The sequence below is a fragment of the Xenopus laevis genome, chromosome 2S (genome assembly GCF_017654675.1).
Source record: "Xenopus laevis strain J_2021 chromosome 2S, Xenopus_laevis_v10.1, whole genome shotgun sequence".
NCBI classification, from domain to species: Eukaryota; Metazoa; Chordata; class Amphibia; order Anura; family Pipidae; genus Xenopus; species Xenopus laevis.
Genome location: NC_054374.1, coordinates 63,192,168 through 63,212,947, shown reverse-complemented (window position 1 = coordinate 63,212,947; position 20,780 = coordinate 63,192,168). Strand labels below are relative to the sequence as shown.

General features: G+C 37.4%; 1 protein-coding gene across 2 annotated transcripts in view; it reads left to right on the top strand.

The window, feature by feature from the left end:
- Positions 1–20,780, top strand: part of slc26a9.S (solute carrier family 26 (anion exchanger), member 9 S homeolog) — a 49,055-nt gene that overhangs the window by 25,537 nt on the left and 2,738 nt on the right. For both annotated transcript variants that reach the window (XM_018249379.2, XM_018249378.2), the window contains 9 exons: positions 810–923; positions 1,731–1,808; positions 2,283–2,378; positions 15,451–15,557; positions 16,344–16,413; positions 16,930–17,022; positions 17,608–17,727; positions 19,252–19,539; positions 20,573–20,627. In XM_018249379.2, the coding sequence (XP_018104868.1) occupies positions 810–923; positions 1,731–1,808; positions 2,283–2,378; positions 15,451–15,557; positions 16,344–16,413; positions 16,930–17,022; positions 17,608–17,727; positions 19,252–19,539; positions 20,573–20,627 (1,021 nt within the window). The remainder of the gene's footprint in view (positions 1–809; positions 924–1,730; positions 1,809–2,282; positions 2,379–15,450; positions 15,558–16,343; positions 16,414–16,929; positions 17,023–17,607; positions 17,728–19,251; positions 19,540–20,572; positions 20,628–20,780) is intronic.

Sequence of the window (20,780 nt, the reverse complement as noted above, 5' to 3'; positions counted from 1 at the left end):
CTAATATGTAAACAAATGTTGAGCTTAATGACACGAATTATTAAAGATACTTGCATCCAAAAACACTCCTTGTATTTCAATATAGTATATAGCCTACCAGTTTGAAATAATGCGCTAGTGTGCCTATTCCCATTGTGGATCCCTAGCGCTACTGCCATCCTGAACATGGTTGTATCAATCATTGCAGACTTGCACTCAAAGAAACACACAAATGTCATTTAAAATGCAAAAGCCAAAAGTGATCCTGGTCACAACTCCTATCGCAACCTTAGAATTATGAAGAGGAAATGCTGCATGAGTGAAAACCCTGGCTATTTGTTCCCAAATTGCACTTTGCACACTGCTGTAAATGACCCTTTACAATTTCAAAATTGTCTAGAAATAACTTGTTTTTGGCCAGAATTTTACCATTACCGATATGCCAAAAAGTATTATGCAGTGTACAACAACATAAGTGTAATGATGTATGACAATATCATTAGTAGTAGACTTAAATAAAAAGTAGTAGTAGACTTTAAAAAGTAGTAGTCTTAAAAAGCCAAGTCTTATGAGATAATTACTTTTTTGTTATGAAACTAGTTTACCTATGGCTATAGTAGCTAATATTTTAATCATGAAGCCAAAATGTCCATTCTACTGGCTCATTAGCATCCAAGGATTCTGAGAAATAGAATATAAAAATAAATGCCTTTATCACTTGCATGTTTAAATTAGGAATATTTATTATTGAAATAGCTTTGTGGCCCAGAATAATTAAAGGAAAGCATTTGTAGTACCTAATACTCTGACACAACATAATGTTTTCACAGGAAATGTTGGCCCTGGGAAGTAGTAATTTCTTTGGCTCATTCTTCTTTATACATGTGATCTGCTGTGCCTTGTCTGTCACACTGGCAGTGGATGGTGCCGGGGGTAAATCCCAGGTAAGACTAAACAATTTAGGCGCTGGTTATTGGAAATTGTACGGGCATAGGCAAAAATATTTTTGAACTACAATTCTGGATCGCTTCTACACTGAGGTTAGCAGTTGTAGAGGAGAGGAGATGTGACAGGGAGAGCAGAATGAATCTTACAGGGAAAATAATTAGAAGAGAAATACATTATACCTGTAATGAGCAGCAAAGGAAATGAGAGAATAATAATAATACAGGTATGGGATCTGTTATTCAGAATGCTTAGGACTTGGGTTTTCCAGATAATGGATCTTTCAATAATTTGAATCTTCATACCTTAAGTCTATCAGAAAATTATTTAAACATTAAATAAACCCAATAGGCTGGTTTGGCTTCCAATGTGGAGTAATTATATCTTAGTTTGGATCAAGTACAAGGTACTAGTTTATTATTACAGAGAAAAAGGAAATCATTTTTAAAAATTTGGAATCTATGGGAGATGGTCTTTCCATAATTCTAGATAACGAGTTTCTGGATAACGGATTCCACACCTGTACAACAGAAAGTTCCTGAGATCAACTTCAAAAGGACTCCCATTTGTTCTGTACACATAATATACACTGAAATTGCAGATCAGTTATGACTCCTAATGAGCCCACTATTATTTACTGGGTCTGCTTTTTCTATTGTTACCTGTTTCATAGAGAAAAATGGATACAGAGACTGAATTTGTAGCCAAGAGAGCAGGCGGTATGTCAGTGAAATTTGTGTTTTGCTCTTCAAATATGAAAATGTACTTATCTTTATTTGTTTTTGACTGATCGTCTGCCTTTTCAGATTGCCAGCTTCTTTGTCATGATGTCAGTTATGGTGACAATGTTGGCTCTTGGAACCTACCTGAACCCCCTACCCAAGGTACAGTCCCCTCCTTAGAAATTTAAATATAATACTACAAATGGCAGGCCATTATACAGTTTGGAGATGGATTTGCATGCAAGAGACCATAAAAAACAGCAGCAGGAGTAGCTGAAAAGAGGCAATTGTCAGGGCAGAAATCTACGTTTTACTTAGTAAATGAATCTGTATAGTAGATAGAGTGGATAAGGCTCCCCTTTGTGCTCTTGCACTTGTGTCCCGTGCAATAATAAACGAGTCCTTTAGTCTTAGCCTGTGACCCAGCAAAAATAAGGTTAAGAAATCCGGTTCTAATTTATAATTTGACCTTCTTTTCTTTGTACTTATCTTGTTTCCATTGTTTGATATATTCTAATTGCATTGATAATCTGCTTTTCTTTTTTTTCCGTCCTCCTATTCAAGTGCTTTACCCTTACCTTTTTTATGTTGCCACTTTCTTGTACTTTTAACCTGAATATCTTATGTACCTTACAGTCTGTTCTAGGAGCTCTGATAGCAGTTAACTTGAAAAACTCTCTGAAGCAGTTGTCTGACCCATTTTACCTGTGGAAGAAAAGCAAACTTGACTGTGTAAGTTCCTCACTTTAACCTTTATGTGGAAATAATTATAGAACCAAGAACATATCACATATTTCATATATTTTGGACACATAGAACACACAGAAAAACTCATCCCTCTCTCTATTACCCGGTAATTCCTATGGGATTTTTAGAAGTGTATTTATAAAATGGAGAATTGTAAGTTTCAACCATTGATAAATACTATTCTAAAAAATGCCATAAGTTTGAATAGAAAGTAGGTGAATCTTTCTGTGGTGAGCTCTAATCTTTCATTTTCATAAATCTGACCCTAACAGTACAACGTTTATTAAAAGGTAAGCACTTAGGACCTGCTATAGGGTATATTCCTATTTGCTCCCCCCCCCCGCAATAAATGGAAGGTACCACTCAAAGAAATATATAATAGCAAAACACTTGAAAAACATTTACCAGTATTTATAGCCACAATAAATAAACTGCTCATAAAATTGAGGGGTGTGTTAAATTTTATCTCAAGCAGTAATATCCTCATTGAAATAACTGCTTTAACCAACAGATTTGATTTATAACCATCAATGTAATAATTCCATAATTTTGATCTACATATCTTAAATCTACTAAAAATTATTTAAATATTAAATAACCCCAATAGTATTGTTTTGCCTCAGCTAAGGGTTAATTTTAGTTAAGATCAAGTACAAGGTACTGTTTTATACTTCAGAAAAATAATATTAAAAACTTACTATGCAGTGTGTGTTTATGAATGTGAAATTGTGTTTCAACGTGTATTTTTAAGGGAATGTTTCTTTATGCAGGAACGTTTGTGGTTTTGTATATGTAAAGGAGCACAAAGTTCTTTTAATTCTATAGGACCACATGGGACAGTTTTTGTCTAATATTTCTCCAACTTGGGTTCTATTCTTATAGTTAACTAAATGATGACGAATTTATCCAAGTGTGTTTAATTTTACGCCATGCGAACGCCAGATTTGCTGCCATTATTTTACACTGCTTCAGACCTTTGTTGGTAAGTTCCTGCAGAAGTTGCTTAAAGGAGAACTAAACCCCAACGAGATATAATAGCCTCCTCAACTGCCCTCGATCTGCTCCCTTTAACTCTCCCTCCTTGGTGTACAGACCCAAAGAGGATATGAATGGACAGAAGATGACACGAGGGACTCCGCTGTTCCGCTCTGCTTTTTTTAACTCAAGATTTCAAAGAGAAGCGCTACTCTACGTAATACACTGTGCGGGGTGGGAGAGGTAAAGGAGGCAGATCAAGGGCAGTTGACGGGTTATTATATCTAGGGGGTTAGTTCTCCTTTAAAGAAAAAGTGCATTAAAAAATAGCACATCCAGTAGTTCCGCCACTGCTTTTTACACATTGATGCCTGGTGATTTGTGGCAAATTAATGTGCCTTCTTTACACCTCATAATAAATCTGCCCCTAAATGTATGTAGGGGAATTCATGGCGCGCAAGCTGCCGGGGGACCCTGATGGGGTGCGGGCCCTGGCCCAATCGCACCCCCGGTAGTTACGCCACTGATTACAGTTTCTTGGAAAATGTAAATTCTGGGTACATAAAAGCAGGGGGAGTGGCTACTGAATTTGGGGCTAAATTTCCCACTCCCTCTCATTGTATTTAATATACCTGAATATGGGGCTAAAGTTCCCATTGTCCCTCTCTATATTTACTGTATTTTTGGTGTCCCCCTCTATATTTACTGTATTTTTGGTGTCACTACCCTCTGCCTTAGGATCTGAAGTCATTATTTTTTGATAATCACTGTACCACTATTTACTACACATATACGTTAAGTCAAATTTCCAAATTAAATATTAAAAAATCGGTCTGCTCTTTTGAAAAACAGGCTTCAAGGATGCTATTAACTGATGTGTTTTTAAAAAAAAAAAATAAGGTTTTCTGTGAAAGAATCCTTTAAGTTTTTGATCACAGCCTAGTGTCTGTGACTATATTAGATGAACAGTACAGTAATTTTGCCAGTTATTGCAAGCATGCTGCCCAGGAAACTATGCATACATAATATTAATACAACAGTTAAGCTCTTTAGATCTAGAGAACAATAAGCTTAACACCAGTACAGAACAGGAAAAAGCATTGGTGATAAGTAGAGCTTTAGACTACTTACTGAAGCCTATCACATACCAATGGAATTTATAATTAAGTGCTCATTTGGTTTGAATTGACATCACCCACAATGAATTTAACACCTTTGTTTATATTGTCTACTCAATTACATAATCTCTGTAGAAACAAAAGATAAAGTTATTATAGCGCTTAGTACTGAAAAATTGTTGATTTTAAGGGGCTTATGGCTGACTGAGTAGGAATGCCAAAATGTACAGACTTCATACAACTTCTACAAGAATCCAATAGTGGTGACAAACACCAGAATAAAATGTGTGCTTATGTTTTTGTACATATTATTGCTAGGGTTTCACTGTGTGTTCTGTTTTGCTGGGGGGGTGAAGACTCATTTCTCTGCATGTATTGCCTATCTGACAATATTAGTGGGTGACTGTTACTGCTATTTGTCAGACATACCTTTCGTAGAATTGTTGCCATGTGCAGAACATTGTCTGATTTGTTCTTTTACTACTTTATTTAATCTGAATGGTTAGTGGCAGGTCAGAAGATTGGGACGTATGATCGTTTATCAGATACAAGCAGGGGCGCTCCGCCAATGAGGCGAGTTGAGAAACTCACCTCAGACGGAAGAGCCGCTCCTGGTACCTTAAAGAGATTTGAAACCGGAAATTCAGCTTTACTAGCGTGAGAGAGCGCAAATGCACTCTTCGCACTAGTGTTCCTGCCTCCCCTCCCGATAGGTAAGGCGGCGAGGGGGGGGCAGCATTTGAGGAGCCGTCTTGGGCGGCTTCTTCATCAGATCGGCACTGGATACAAGGCTACAATCTGCATGTCTATGGCCAGCTTTAGACAGTACAATTATTTTGAACAGTGCTATAAACCTAGTTAATAGATGCTATTGCAGAGGTAAAAATGCCTTAACTGCAATGTAATTTAGCTTTCCCATTGAGATTTGTTGATTCATTTGCTGATGTAATCTAGCATGTATGTGTGCCCTTGGTTTGTGTGTGAGTGCAATTAATTGCATGAACCAGTGGGCGGTCCTTAGTACTTAAAACTATGTTTTTCTATTTAGGATTATTAAAAAGATATATTTTTATAAAAAAGGTTTATTTATATGAAGCAGTGTTGTATGTGATATATGTTTATAGCGACTTGCAATGTTCAATAGGTATAATTTCCATTATATATTGGATGACATGTTCAGATTCAGTTTGCTATTTGACCAAGTATACTGTGTATATATATATATACATACATATATATATATATATATATTTATGCGTAGGGTGGCACACCGCTTCAACCGTTGAATACCCAGGTGCACGGTAAAATCATGTATGTAGCATTCAAAAAGACCAGCAACACTGGGAGTTTTGGTGAAACAAATCAAACGTCTATATTTTTAAAGTGCATATACAGCCAACGTTACATTTCGGTCCCCTCTGGGGGAAACGTAACATTGGCTGTATATGCACTTTAAAAATATAGACGTTTGATTTGTTTCACCAAAACTCCCAGTGTTGCTGGTCTTTTTGAATGCTATATATATATATATATATATATATATATATATATATATATATATATATATATATATATATATATATATATATATAGCCTGCTGGATGCTGGCACAACTCGTGTAAAGGTAACGCGAGGGCCTGGGTGCAAAAAAGCTGCAAAAAATCTAAATAAGCACAATAGAAACTTGTACTCACAGGTCTTACGAATGGAAAAGCAGGTGTTTATTTGGAAAAAAGGACTGAGGACTGAGTGCAAGCTTCTATTGTGCATATATATATATATATATATATATATATATATATATATATATATATATATATATATATATATATATATATATATATTTAATGAATCCCTAATAATTAGCAAGAACAACAATAAGAACAAACACAATTTTTGTTAATAAGTTAATCAAGATAATTTCACTTAACTCACTATAAAACTTCTATAATTCCATACCTGATATTTTATATCTCTAAGAAGTACCAGCAAACCCATAAGATTCGATTTTTCTTTAGATTCCACATTCAGACAAGTTGGTTTTTGGCATTTTGAAAATGATGATCATTGCAACTCAGTTTTAACCCTTATTGTAGCTTTTTATTAAAGGTTGAAGTATCCCCAGGGCTGGATTTACATAGCGAGCGCCCCTAGGCCCACTGCTGTTCGTCGTCCCTGTCCCCTCCCTTGTGCAAATGTTCATCATTGGGACCTGAGCAATGGAGATTGTTATTGTATCTCCTGGACATTCCCAGTGTTTCTGAACCAATGTGGTTGTGGTTGGGCAGCAGGCCCGGACTGGCAATCTGTGAGTTCTGGCAAATGCCAGAGGGGCTGCCATAAGATGCCATAGAAAGTCACTATTTAGTCGGCTGGTGGGGAGCTGATTGGGCCTGTCTATAATTGGAATGTCAGGGCCTATTTTAACTCCCAGTCCAGACCTGTTTGGCAGCATGTCGCCCCCTAAAATCCTGCCACTCTAGGCCCGGCCTTGGTGGCCTTTCCACAAATTCAGGCCTTACTATCACGAAAATGAAAATTTAATATAAGCTTCAGTATCCCCAGGGCTGGATTTACATAGCGAGCGCCCCTAGGCCCACTGCTGTTCGTCGTCCCTGTCCCCTCCCTTGTGCAAATGTTCATCATTGGGACCTGAGCAATGGAGATTATTATTGTATCTCCTGGACATTCCCAGTGTTTCTGAACCAATGTGGTTGTGGTTGGGCAGCATGTCGCCCCCTAAAATCCTGCCACTCTAGGCCCGGCCTTGGTGGCCTTTCCACAAATTCAGGCCTGACTATCACGAAAATGAAAATTTAATATAAGCTTCAGCATATTGAAATGTATTTCTAAATACAACCAATTAAATATTATGTATTGTTTCTGAAATAATCAAGTTTATCTTCACTATTCCTCTCTCTGCATCTGTTTTTCTTCATTCTCCCTTCTTGCAAGAGTTGGGTGTCAGATATTCATTGACAGTTAGATCCAATATATCTAGGGGACTCCTTTTGTCTGGATGTATTAGAGCTCACTCTATTAAAATCAGCAGCAGCCATCGCAACATTTCGCCAGGCGAAAATTCGCTCAGACAACGCTAATTTACTGAAGTGCGAAGTTGAGTCCAGGGTGCTGAACCGTGGCGAATTTTTGCTAGCGTTACTTCGACAATGCGAGCAAATCAAAGCGAAGATGGGCCAGCGTTCAATTCTACCTAGCTCAACTTCGTTAGAGGTCTTCCCTCAGGCTAATTTGCAGACGATGGGAAATTTAAAGTTGAATGGACGTATTTGTTGCAGCAAATACTTTACATTACAGAAGTCCAGGGAACCTTAATGTAGAAAATAGAGTTGTTATAATGCCCTACACATGAGCCCACTGTATAGTTAATGTCCCATATGTTAGAAAATGGGGCAACCCCAGTTACCCAAGAAAATTTTTAAGGACTTTTGCAGGCTCTCTGAAAAAAGGAAAAGATGCCAGTGTTTTTTTGACTTTTTCAAATAAAAAATATGATGTAAGTAACAGAAGAATGAGTAAAATCTATGCACTCCAATGCACTTCGACTGGTCTGAGCTGGCCAAGGCAAGGCTGGCAAAAGAGCTAACGTTCAGTAAAATCCACATCTTAGTGAATTTGCGGAGTAATGTCCATTAGCTACCGAAGTGACGCCTGTGCAGATTAGTAAATTGCTGAAAACAGTAACGCTGGCAAATCTTCACCAGCGTTAGTCACTTCGCCCTTTAGTAAATCTGCCACTATGTATCTCTACAGGCAGTGGCGTAACAAGCGCTTGTCGGCCCCCCCTGCTGAAAATCTTTGAAGGGGCCTGGCGAGTATAGTAACAGTCCCCCTCTCCTCCCCCCTCCGTCGATTCAGCGTGCACGACCTGCTCGATTCGGGCTAGCACGGAAAATTTCCTTTTAAGGGAGTGCTGGAGGGAGGTTTTTAGTGCTGCAGACCCCACCCCTGTTCCCCACCCCCTTCCCTGCAACCGTGGGGTCTGCTTCCTCAATAGTTACGCACCTGTCTACATGCAGGGTTTGTGCAAAAGGCAGTTATTTTGTTGGATTTTTTTTGTACTGGAATCAGTTATTTAAGTGAGCTCTAATTCATCTGCTAAGAAATGAAGCCCCTTTTAAAATATATTGGATCTAACTGTCAATGAATATCTGACACCCGACTGCAGCAAGAGGACAGAATGAAGAGAAACAGATGCTGAGAAAGGGATCGTGAAGATAAACTTGATTATTTCAGAAATGGTACAGAATATTTAATTGATTGTATTTACAAAGTTTTTTATTCCAGTATGATGATTATATAAAATTTTCATTCACAATAGTTCCCCTTTAATATATTAGAGCTATTCATTGTTGCAGGGAAACTGAAGAACAGCAGATGGTGATGGGAGTTGCACTACAGTGTGGGTCAACCAGCTCTGCAGATTTACTGTTACTAAGCATGTTTCTAAGGATCAGTTTGCAGCCCATCTGCAACTCATTGGGGTCTACTGTACATTACTATAATGCAAATACGGTGTACACGCTTTTTTTCTTTTTTTAGCCCATGGTAACTGTTTCCTTAAGAGGTAATCACTATGTAACAAACTAATCACTACTGACTCCAACACCAATATTATTTACTGTTATCTACTATGTATTTATAGTATACGAATCCACTTTATAACATTGACAATTATCAAAATGTTATCTGAACAAAAAACACATTTAGTTGTTGTTAGCTCCTGAAGAAAGGAGAAGGGCAAACTCAAACTTGACATATGAATATTGCAGTTGGTCTCTTTTTGTGGTGGCTAAACTTCTCTAAATCTTCATTTTTCTCCATTGAAAAGAATGAGACTATATTTGTAGTTGTTATTTACTGCCACGGAAGAGGTACATATTACAGCGTTAAAAGAATTCTGTCATGGTTTTTATGGTTTACTTTTATTTCTAAATTACAGTGTTTACATTGCAAATAATTCACACTAGCATTTACAATTTTATTCTTAAACCAATAAATGTATTTTTTAAGCTGTAATATTGGTGTGGAGGCAGCCATCTCAGTGCATTGTGCTTGATTCTGAGCTTTGAAAAGGAGCCAGCACTTCAGGATGGAACTGCTTTGGGACAGCCATTGTTTCTCCCCTTCTCATTGTATTTCAACACAACCAAAGTCGTTCTCCCTAGTTCCACCCAGGGGTTTTTCCTGCTTGGGTGATATTTTCATGTCTACCACTAGGTGGATGGTTTAGCAATAGTGATGGGCGAATTTATTCGCCAGGCGCGAATTTGCGGCAAATTTGCGCGATTCCCCGCCCGCGAAAATTCGCCAGAAAAAAATGGCCAGCGGCGTCAACAACGGGCGCCAGCGTCAAAAATGAGACGCCGGTGCCGTTTTGCGCCGTGCGCAAATTCGCCCATCACTATTTAGCAATGCAAACAAATTCTTCAGCAGAGGTGTCAGGGGGCTGCACCCCTACCGGGGAGTCTGCTTTCTCTATAGTTATGCCACTGTATATACCTGTGTTTTATTTACAGGACAGATTTAAATTCTGACAACATATGCAAATAAAGCAAGTTAATTTTTACAACATTCTATTCTTTTTACCAATTTAGCTGCTTGTCTCTGTACTCATTCCAAAACATTGATATCCTGGGTCCAAAGCAGCACTCCATATTGAGGATGAGGCCTTACCAGGAATCTATACAGAAGCAAAATGATGTTTTCATCCCTAAAGTTAAATGTCTTTTATATAAGACAGTGGTTTATTTGATTTAGTAGCCAATAAGTGACACTGCCTAGAGTCACACAGCTTGTTATCAGCAAATATCCCCAAACCCTTCTCAATTAAGGAGGATCCCAACACAATTCCATTTTATCTATGACTAGCATTTATGTTATTTCTACTGAATTACATAACTTTGCAATTATAGTTGATCCTTATCTGCCATTTGCTGCTCAGTTCTAATATTTGGTGAAATGTTTTTGAAAAGAGGCAACACCCTGCATGGAATTGATATATATTTTTGCAGAATAGAGACAGTATTTACTATGCCAACCTAAAGGTCATTAAATGGGTCGTAGTGATATTCTAAGACAATTTATAATTAGCTTTCACTTTACATTTTTTATTATTTGTGGTTTTCGAGTTACAGTATTTACCTTTTTATTCTCTCTAGTTTGCAATTTCAATCTAATTACATGATTGATAGGGTCCAAATAACCCTAGCAACCATACATTGATTTGAATAAGTGACTTGAATATGAATAGGCAAGGATCTGACTAGAAAGATGAGTAATAAAAAGTAGCAATAAAGTAGCAGCAACTTTACATTTCTCTTTGATGGAGTTATCAGCAATTCTATTTGCAGCTTTCCACAGATGGTGGGAGGGGATAAACACTTTCTTCCTGCATATCTAAACTGCTATAAAGACCGTATCAAAATCAAGGATATTATGTAGCAACATGGGCAAAGTTATCACAAGTCCTGTGACCAATGAATTTAACAGTTAGCTTTTCTTAAGTACTGAATTCCTAACATAGAAGCTAAATTGCAGTTACCTACAGCAAGAAATCAACATAATTTCCTAACTTCTAGAATGTTCAAAACAAATATCTGATTGGTTGCTAATAGACATAATATACTGTATGTACATTATAACCTGTATCTTACAGCCACACCTAGCTGAAGCTTTCCAGATGGGGGTTGTTTTTCCCATGTGAAAATATAAAATCCAGTAAGCAACTACCAAATATTATTTAGGGAAATTTAGGGGGACAGCAGAGTTTAGTTCTACTAAAATAAGGTTATATCAGACTTCATATATTAATGCATGGGTGCTTATGGATCTACAGATGCCTGATGCACCTTCAGCAGCAGCAGCTAAAGCAAAATGCATCAATAAGAGCTGTAACCTCCCAGTGACTGTAATTAACATGTACTGTAACTGAATATGGAATGGAATTCTTAGATTTCCAGTGATAAATGCCCGCCAGTGCCTGTAAACACTTATATATGGTACTACATTTTTTTTTTTTAAACTGGCACTATTCACAGTGATGTGATCGGGTATATGCCAAGGCCTGTTGTTTGGACCCAAGCCTGCTTGCTTATCAGACTTGCTTTTTATTTGTCTTTAGAGAGAGCCAGGCAAGGCAAATATTGCCAGGGAACTTTAAACAGGTGCTGAAAGAGAGGGCAGAGAGAGATAAGAAGGAGGAGAAAAAAAGGACATTTTTTAAACAGAAGTTGCGTATACTGAAAAATCTGGAAATATCATGTTTTTATTGATGAAAATTATTAAAATAAGTAATATATTCAATCAGTCAATCCACACTAGCTAATCAATATCTCTATAATGAACAAGTACTAAAAGACACAATTTATCAACTTTTTACAATCAGGGCCGGATTTACATAGTAGGCGCCCCTAGGCCCACTGCCGTTCATCGCCCCTGTCCCCTCCCCTTTATTCACGCAAATTTTCCCCATCTGGACCAGAGCATTGGGGATTGGCGCATAGGAAATTTAAAAAGTGATTGTATCTCCAGTGCATCCCAAGTGTTTTTGAACTAATGTGGGTGTGGTTGGGCAGCATGCCGCCCCCCTAAATTCCTGCCACCCTTGGCCTGGGCCTAGGCGGCCTTTCCACAAATCCGGGCCTGTTTACAATGTCTTATTCTTCAGAAGAACAGCTACATGGTTGCTTGATAGTCAGCACTCCACTGGACAAAGGTCTTCAGTGGTCCTCCACCACAAGTTTTAAGGCCATACATGTTCAGATTTAGGTTACGGCAAATGTTTAGATAATGATCATACATTTTAATGTGACAATCTAAAACTAACATTTAGATTGATATTGTAGGATTAAAGTCCTTAAAATAACAAATCTGATGATGTTTTGGCCATTTATAATTGCCAGGCAACAATTGTACGAAAGTCATGTCTTGGAAATAAATTGTAGGCCACCCATGGATATCGTCTGATATATTATTGTTATCCGACAGAAATTTACTAACCTGTCTAATCAATTAAACTATGGATCCGTTACAGATCCGCTTGGCTCAAAAATTGTCGGGACGATAACACAAGGCCGGATTTAGATAGTAGACGCCCATAGGCCCGCTGCCATTACTCACTACCTTTGAGCACATGCACTAATTTTCAGCATCAGGTTTAGAGTACTGAAGATTGGTGCACAGGAAATTTGAAAAACAATTAAATCTCAGGAAAATCCCCAGTGATTCCATACCAATGAGGGTGTGGTTGGATGGCATGCCGCCCCCTTAAAATTCTGCCACTGTAGGCCAGGACCTTTGTAGCCTTTTCACAAATCTGAGTCTGCTAACATATGGTCCCAAAATCATACAAAACAAGGTTTCTGCACATAGATATATGAGTCCATGACTTTACCATGACTTGACTGCAGCAGCCCCTGAAGTAACAATCTGGAGGGTTTAGAACGGTGGTAAACTAAGGTAAGGACGGTAACCATATGTTTAGCGCCCTCTAGAAGATATCTCCACTTCTCAAAAGCCCATTTTAAGGCTAGCAATTCCCTGTTGCCTATATCATAATTAACCTCCCGGGGAGAACTTTCTAGAGAAAAAGGCACAGGGATGGATTTTAGCAGTAATAGGGTGTCGTTGTGATAATACCAGTTTCAATTTCAGAGGCACCCCCCTCTACCAGGAAGGGGAAAATTAAATCTGGATGCTGGAGAACTGGGGCAGATGTAAATGACTCTTTCAAAAGGTCAAAGGCTTTTACAGCCTCCAAGGACCAAAAACTGGGATCTGCCTCTTTCTTAGTGAAAGCAGTGATTGGAGCCACCAAAGTTGAAAAATCTCTGAATAGTTCGTAATGAAAGGGTTTGTGTCCAGTCTATTATAGCCTACACAACACCTCCTGCACATGAACCCAACGATCATTTATATTAGAAGAAAAGATGAGTATGTTGTCTGTGTATACCACCACATACCAATGGAAAAGATTGTTTACAAATTCTTGGAAGACGGGCGGGGCATTGCATAGAATGAAGTGAATTACTAAGTACTCATAATGCCCATCCCGGGTATTGAAGGCTGTCTACCATTTGTCCCCTTCCTTTATACGAATTAAATTGGACGCACCCCTCAGATCCAATTTAGAGAAGATCTTGGCACCTTTAACTTTGTCAAAGAGCTCAGAGATCAAGGGAAGGGGATAATGATTCTTGACCGTGATCTTATTGAGACCCCGATAATCTATACAAGGTCTCAACCCCCATCCTTCTTTTCGAAAAAAAGAAGAAGCTGGAACATGCTGGGGATGAGTATGGCCTGATATTTGTTTTGCCGCAACCAGCCGGAATCTGGACCGGCCTGGAATCGAGAGAGGCTAGTTTCTACCCTTAGGAGGTAGATCCTCAATAGCACAGTCATATGGTCTGTGCAGAGGCAAAGTACTAAACCAATATTTCATTTCAGTGACTATTTTAGTGCCATTTTCTGTACGGTGTGTGTTGAGCCGGATTCTTACATCGAGGGGCAGATTTACATAGGGTCGAATATTGAGGGTTAATTAACACTCGATATTCGACTGCCGAATGTAAATCCTTCGACTTCGCATATCGAAGTCAAAGGATTTACCGCAAATAGTTTGATCGAACGATTAAATCCTTCGAAACGTTAGATTCGAAGGATTTTAATCCATCGATCGAACTATTTTTTTTCGACCTAAAAAACATTAGAAAGCCTATGGGGACCTTCCCAAAAGGCTAACATTGCACTTTGTTTTAGGTGGCGAAGTAGGGGGTTGAAGTTTTTTTTAAAGAGACAGTACTTCGACTATCGAATGGTCGAATAGTCGAACGATTTTTAGAAGTCGAAGTCGTAGTCGAAGGTCGAAGTAGCCAATTCGAAGTAGCCAATTCGATGGCCGAAGTAGCCAAAAAAATCATTTGAAATTCTAAGTTTTTTTTATTCTATTCCTTCACTCGAGCTAAGTAAATGGGCGCCTTAGAATTTTTCCTTCGATCTTTCGATCGAACGAATTGTGGTAAATCCTTCGACTTCACTATTCGAAGTCAAAGGATTTAACTTCGAAGGTCGAATATCGAGGGTTAATTAACCCTCGATATTCGACCCATAGTAAATGTGCCCCTTAGTGTTCAGAATACTCATTAATATATGATGGCAGGATTATAGGTTACGTACAAAGTACCTCTTATACTTCATGCTGCCCATGGATTTTCAGATAATACAATTGCTTGTGTTAAAAATGCAATGGGGTGGATTACAGCTGTGCAAAATGTATATATTCATCTTTAGTTTGGTCCTGACCCAATCTATTATAATTATAACATCTTCAAGCACAACTCTAATTATGTATCTCCCAATTCCATATAACTGCAATGGACACACTTTTCAGTCCACTGAGATATGTAGCAACTGATATAAATAGCAAAATTTATTTTATGCTGGTTCATGTATAAATCTATTATGTTTAGCATTGATGCATCCTATCAGGGTCCGTGTCTGAAATGGTCTCACAATGTTTTGTTTTTGCTATAGGCTCTTGCACTATGCATTGTTAATATATTTGTTAATAATTTACCAACAATGGCAAATACTTTTTTTTACCTGCCATGTGGGTTATTAGTTGTGAATAGAGACCAATTGTGCAGTTATAATAACAATGAAAACATACCTAATATAGTATATCCTGTGGTTATCAAACGATATAGAATTTGGCAAGCAATTTATGTGATACATCCATGTTTTATGCCTGTGACAGGTTAATTGATGAGGTATTATACTGACTATGGGTGTAATTTGGGATTTATTTTTCTTATATAGTCAATAGAATATTACAAAAGCAAAAGAATTTTCTTGGCAAATAACATGCAGATATTTCTAACTCAGTCTATGCACCATCTAGTGAATTTTTCAGTACAATGTTTGCCTCTATGTATTTACAGCTTGTCTGGCTGGTGAGTTTTTTCTCCACATTTATTCTGGGTCTGCCGTATGGAGTGGCTGTTGGAGTTGGATTTTCTATCCTGGTTGTAATTTTCAATACCCAATTGTAAGTACTTGTTTTAATTTAACTGCAAGAACTTATTTTAATTTAACTGCCCACAATCATACAGTTTGAAGCTAGAGCAACCTCACTGCGTGGGGTTTCTAAGCTTAACACTGAGGTATCACTCTGATGTTCTTATTGTGCATAGTTCTATCACCCACATATTTAGAATGACAAAGTGTATCAAAGGTGAATGTCCCACTCTGGTCACAGGTCTTTGATACCCACTACCCAGTAGTAAAATCCAGGAGCAGGAAAAGAAGATTCAGAGAGAGAGCCAGGGTCAGACTGGGCCGGCTGGATACTGGGAAAAAACCCAGTGGGCCCATTGCTCTTGTGGCCCCACCGGCCCAGATCTGCACCCTGCACTGCTCTCTTCCTCCTTCAGCGACCTCCCTTATTCAGGCTGGTCGTGGCAAGACAACATTTTGTGTGCGGCGCAGTAGGGGGGTCCGGAGGGGGGACCTGAAACAGCCCCAGTCCAACCCTAAAGAGAGAGTGAATGAAATTGATAATAATGATAATAATTTTAGGGTTTCGCTTATTTAAAAGCATGTTGCATTATCAAGGTTATTTACATTATAATGGATCACCTAGAAATTATTTTATAATCTTCTATTACCCTGGCTGGGGTTTGCAGAGTAAATTAACTTTCTGTAGTGCTAAATGGAATAGAAAATGGAATAGCGGATTTGTCATTATTCTGAAACTATAAAATATCATGGGACAAGCATATATAAAGACGCTTGAAACGTAAGCTCTTTTTTTCTCTCTTTTTTTTATTAATAGCCGGAATGGCTCAACCTTAAACCAGGTGACAGCCACTGATATCTATGTAAATCCAAAGGTATATAGCAAGGTGAGTGTCTTTTCCTGTCATTCTGAATGATTTACTCAGGTCTAGTGGACAAATAGACAGCTATTACCTTACTCTCGTTACTGTAAAAAAATCTACATTTCTTTCATTTTATTGTATTAGCTGTCACAAGCCCCCCCCAACAACTTCTTTTGCTACCACTGTTTCTAAATAAGAGGTGGTTACTCATTCTCTGCACTGTTGAAGATCTTTGACAATTGGAGCTAAGAACTAATGTTACTAGGTCATGATCAACCAGTACATTGTTCCTGACAGCTAAATTTTATTTGGCAGTCGAATAGACTTTCAACAATTTGTTTAAGGCAGTCCATCTTGCTAGAGTAGCTTGACTAATGATAGGCCTCTTGTTGGTAAAGATTGGGCATCAATGGGTTATATATATACATTTAAAAGATAGCAAAGGGAAATTTGGGAGGAACATACATATGAACATTGTTTGAAATATACGTTTATGTTTGTCTATTCACCTTTATGTTTTAATTGTTCTAATCACCCTAGGTTCAACCCATTGATGGAATTAGAATTGTCACTTATTGTTCACCACTTTACTTTGCCAACTCTGAGATATTTAGACAGAAGGTTATCAAAAAGGTAAATATCTTCCTAATATCTCAAAATTAAATGTTGTTTATTTCCATTAAATTTCTCTCCATTAAAATTTCTCTTGATAACTTCCAGTTCTGAATATTGATTTTAGTAGCTAATACCACAAGGCAAAACACGAAAGTAAAATGTTCTTGTAGCATTTGAACATAACTTTCAAGTTGAAAGAAGAAAGCAAAGAAGATGTAGTTTTAATACACAATCCATGAAAAAATCAATGTACAAAAAGCCAATGAAAAACAAATTCATATTCGGATGAGCATGATGGATAAAGGTAGCATTACAATATGCAGTAAGATCATACCTGGTGTTTAGAAATGCAACAGTAGTGATGTTTATAGACTATATCAATTGTGATGTGGACAGCCAGAAGCTTCCCAGGTGTAGGAGATGCCTCCACGGTCTTCAGCTGACTGTCGGATTCCCTGGACATCTGGATGGCCAAAGATTGTCCATCACTACTTTAGATTCTAAATTAAAAATAAAAAGTGAAAAAATAAGAGAACTTCATCTTAGTTATGCCTGTTTTTGAATTAAAGTAATGGATTGGTAAGTTATTTTCTTATTTCTTAGGCAGGTTTAGATCCTGGCAAGGTCTTCTTATCCAAGAAGAAGTACTTAAAGAAGCAAGAACAAGAACTTAAAAAAAAAGATCTCAAACAAAAGAGAGGATCACTATTTATGAAAAGCAAGGTAAGGACACACTGTCATATATCACTGTAACAGTAATTAAACATGTGTAAATGTGTAATATTTTAGACTCTTCTGCTTAAACCACTGTAGTTGAACTACTACGAGTGGCAATTAAAATACAAAATATAAGAATAAATGAATCTATATTTTCTAATCTTCCATTCAGTTGTCAGGAACCTGGCAGACTGCATTCTCATGCAAACACATTTTCAGAATTGTTAGTTAGTGCTCAGATAAATATCATTTGATATTTATAGTTAAAGCGTTATCATAAAAACTGTCTTGGGTCATCCTATGTGATTTTATCTGAAAATCCATTACCAGGAGCAGTTCTGTATAGTTTGGCTGTAACATTGAAATTCACCAAGTTATAGTTATATACAAATGAATCTAGGAATCTAGCTATAGGGTACAAATTATTTAATATTATTTTAGTGGAAGAACAGTTGTTCCAGTCATGACGGAATTTGTTTATCATTTGTTGTTAGACTTTCAACAAATACTTGTCCTTTTCTTACTTAAAATTGGTGGCGCCTGTTTATCATGCTGTAGAAAAAACATCAGTGGTGATGTTGCCCATAGCAACCATTCAGATCTTTGCTTTTCTTTTCTAAGGGTGGCCATAGATGTAACAATTACAATCTTTCCTGCCATTGGTTTTCAATATAGACATGTTAGAGCGGAATAGTCAGGTAGAAACAATACAATTCAACCTGGATCTGACGATTAAAGGGGTTGTTCACCTCCGAGTTAACTGTTAGTATAATGTAGAGAGTGCTATTCCGAGACAATTTGACATTGGTTTTCATTTTTTATTATTTGTGGTTTTTTAGTTATTTAGCTTTTTATTCAGCAGCTCTCCAGTTTGCAATCTGGTTGCTAGGGTACATATTATCCTAGCAACCATGCATTGACTTGAATAAAAGACTGGAATAAGAATAGGAAAGGACCTTACTAGAAAAGTGAGAAATGCAAATTAGCAATAAGAATAAATGTGTAGCCTTACAGAGCATTTGCTTCTTAGATGGGGGTCAGTGACGCCCATTTGAAAGCTGGAAAGAGGTAGAAGAAAAAGGCAAATAATTATAAAACTATAAAAAATAAATAATAAAAAGCTATAGAAAAGTTGCTTAGAACTGACCATTCTATTACATACTAAAAGCTTACTTAAAGGAGAACCACCCCTTTAAGCAGTAAGAGTGTCCAATGTTCCGACATGCCAATTGATATTAAAGTCTTCTGCTGATATCGGTCAGTTCATCTCCCACCATACATGCACCAAATTATCTGTACATCTATGGCGACCTTAGCTTGCAGCTGACTGTAAAAAAATGAATTGCTGATCGGTTGCTATTGGCAACATCACAGGGGATGTTTATTTTCAATGTTTTATATAGCATGATAAATAGGCCCCTTACTATACCTTTATGTAATGCTAATCCCCATTATATACCAATTTTCCCAAATAATAAACCAGACAAAGCAGGAAAATAAAAATATAAAATTTTTATGTCTTTAATGTAGACACTTTCACTGCAAGAGCTTCAAGAAGACTTTGATGGTGTTTCACCTACTGATTCAAATAACAACAGCACTGTCAACGGGACTGCAAGTGCAATTAGTTACATCTCATCCAATACCTTGACAGCAGAGCCCCAGGCAACAGCAAATATTCAAAATGGCTTAACCACTCCTGCGCAGACACAAGATCCCATCATTGCAGCTCCTCCTATTGTGAACATCCATACTGTCATCATTGATATGAGTGGGGTGTGCTTCGTAGACTTGATGGGGATTAAAGCTCTGGAGAAGGTATTTTTTAGATTTCACCTCACAAAATTACACTCCTCCTAATTCTTTACTTAACTAAGCATTTTTTAAACATTTCATTTTTATTTATTTTACTTAATGAGCAACCAATAATGAGATGATGATTCTTTATCACAAAGACTGCGACGTCTTCGGATTGTCATGAAAAAAATCAGAATTTTTCTGATTTGACGCCCGAATCTTTTGTGAAATTGATGGAAAAGCCTGAAATTTTCAGATTAACGAATGAAAGATGAAGATGGAGAATTTTTGGATTCTGACTTTTTGCAGCCTTGCAGTATAATAAATCACGTATAATTCTAGTTTTTTTCCCCCACTAAAGATACGGATTTTAGAGTAAAAAAATTAAATTTTTTCGAGTTTTTACCATTCAGACTTTAATAAATAACCCACTATATGTTTGAACCAAGCCTTTCACAGTCAGGGCTGGATTTACATAGCAGGCACCCCTAGGCCCTCCCCTTCCTCTATGTTCAAATTTTCAGCATCGGGTCCAGAGTACTGGGGATTGGTGCACAGGAAATTTTAAAAATTATTATATCTCCTGTGAATTCCCAGTGCATCCGAACTTATGCAGGTGTGGTTGGGCCGCATGCTGTCCTACTAAAATTCTGTCACCCTAGGCTTGGGCCTTTGTGGCCTTTCCACAAATACGCGCCTGTTCACAGTTGTCTTCTTATTTTAAAACATAATGTATTATTCTTTTGGCCTTACAATCAAATAGTTTTTGACATTTTCAAATTACTTATACAGTGTTACTTAGCCTTTGTGAGTGACTCTTGTATGTGACAAAAAGGGGTTGAAAACTTTAAAATGCAATAGCAACAAACCCCTTTTGTAGTTCTTACTATAACTTATATATTAAGGATTTATTGTCACTTAAAACAGGATGGCATTTCAGGGCTGGATTATACTTCAATAATGATAAAAGGATAGATAAAATAAATAATATGCTCAATTTTATCTATAACAGAATATCCTTATCTTAAAACTGTCATATTTTTTTCTCACTTAGTTGTGCACAAGTTTTCAGAGGATTGGAGTGAACTTTTACTTAGCAGATGTACAGGGTAAGTCCATATATAAATGGATATACATGGAAGTGATGGGTAAGTGAGTATTGAATGTGAATGCTGTAGCTTTAAACTAGAATACGTTAAATGCACAAGATACTGCAGCTGTGATATATGTAGGCTCTTTATAAATGTCTGTTATTGATACTA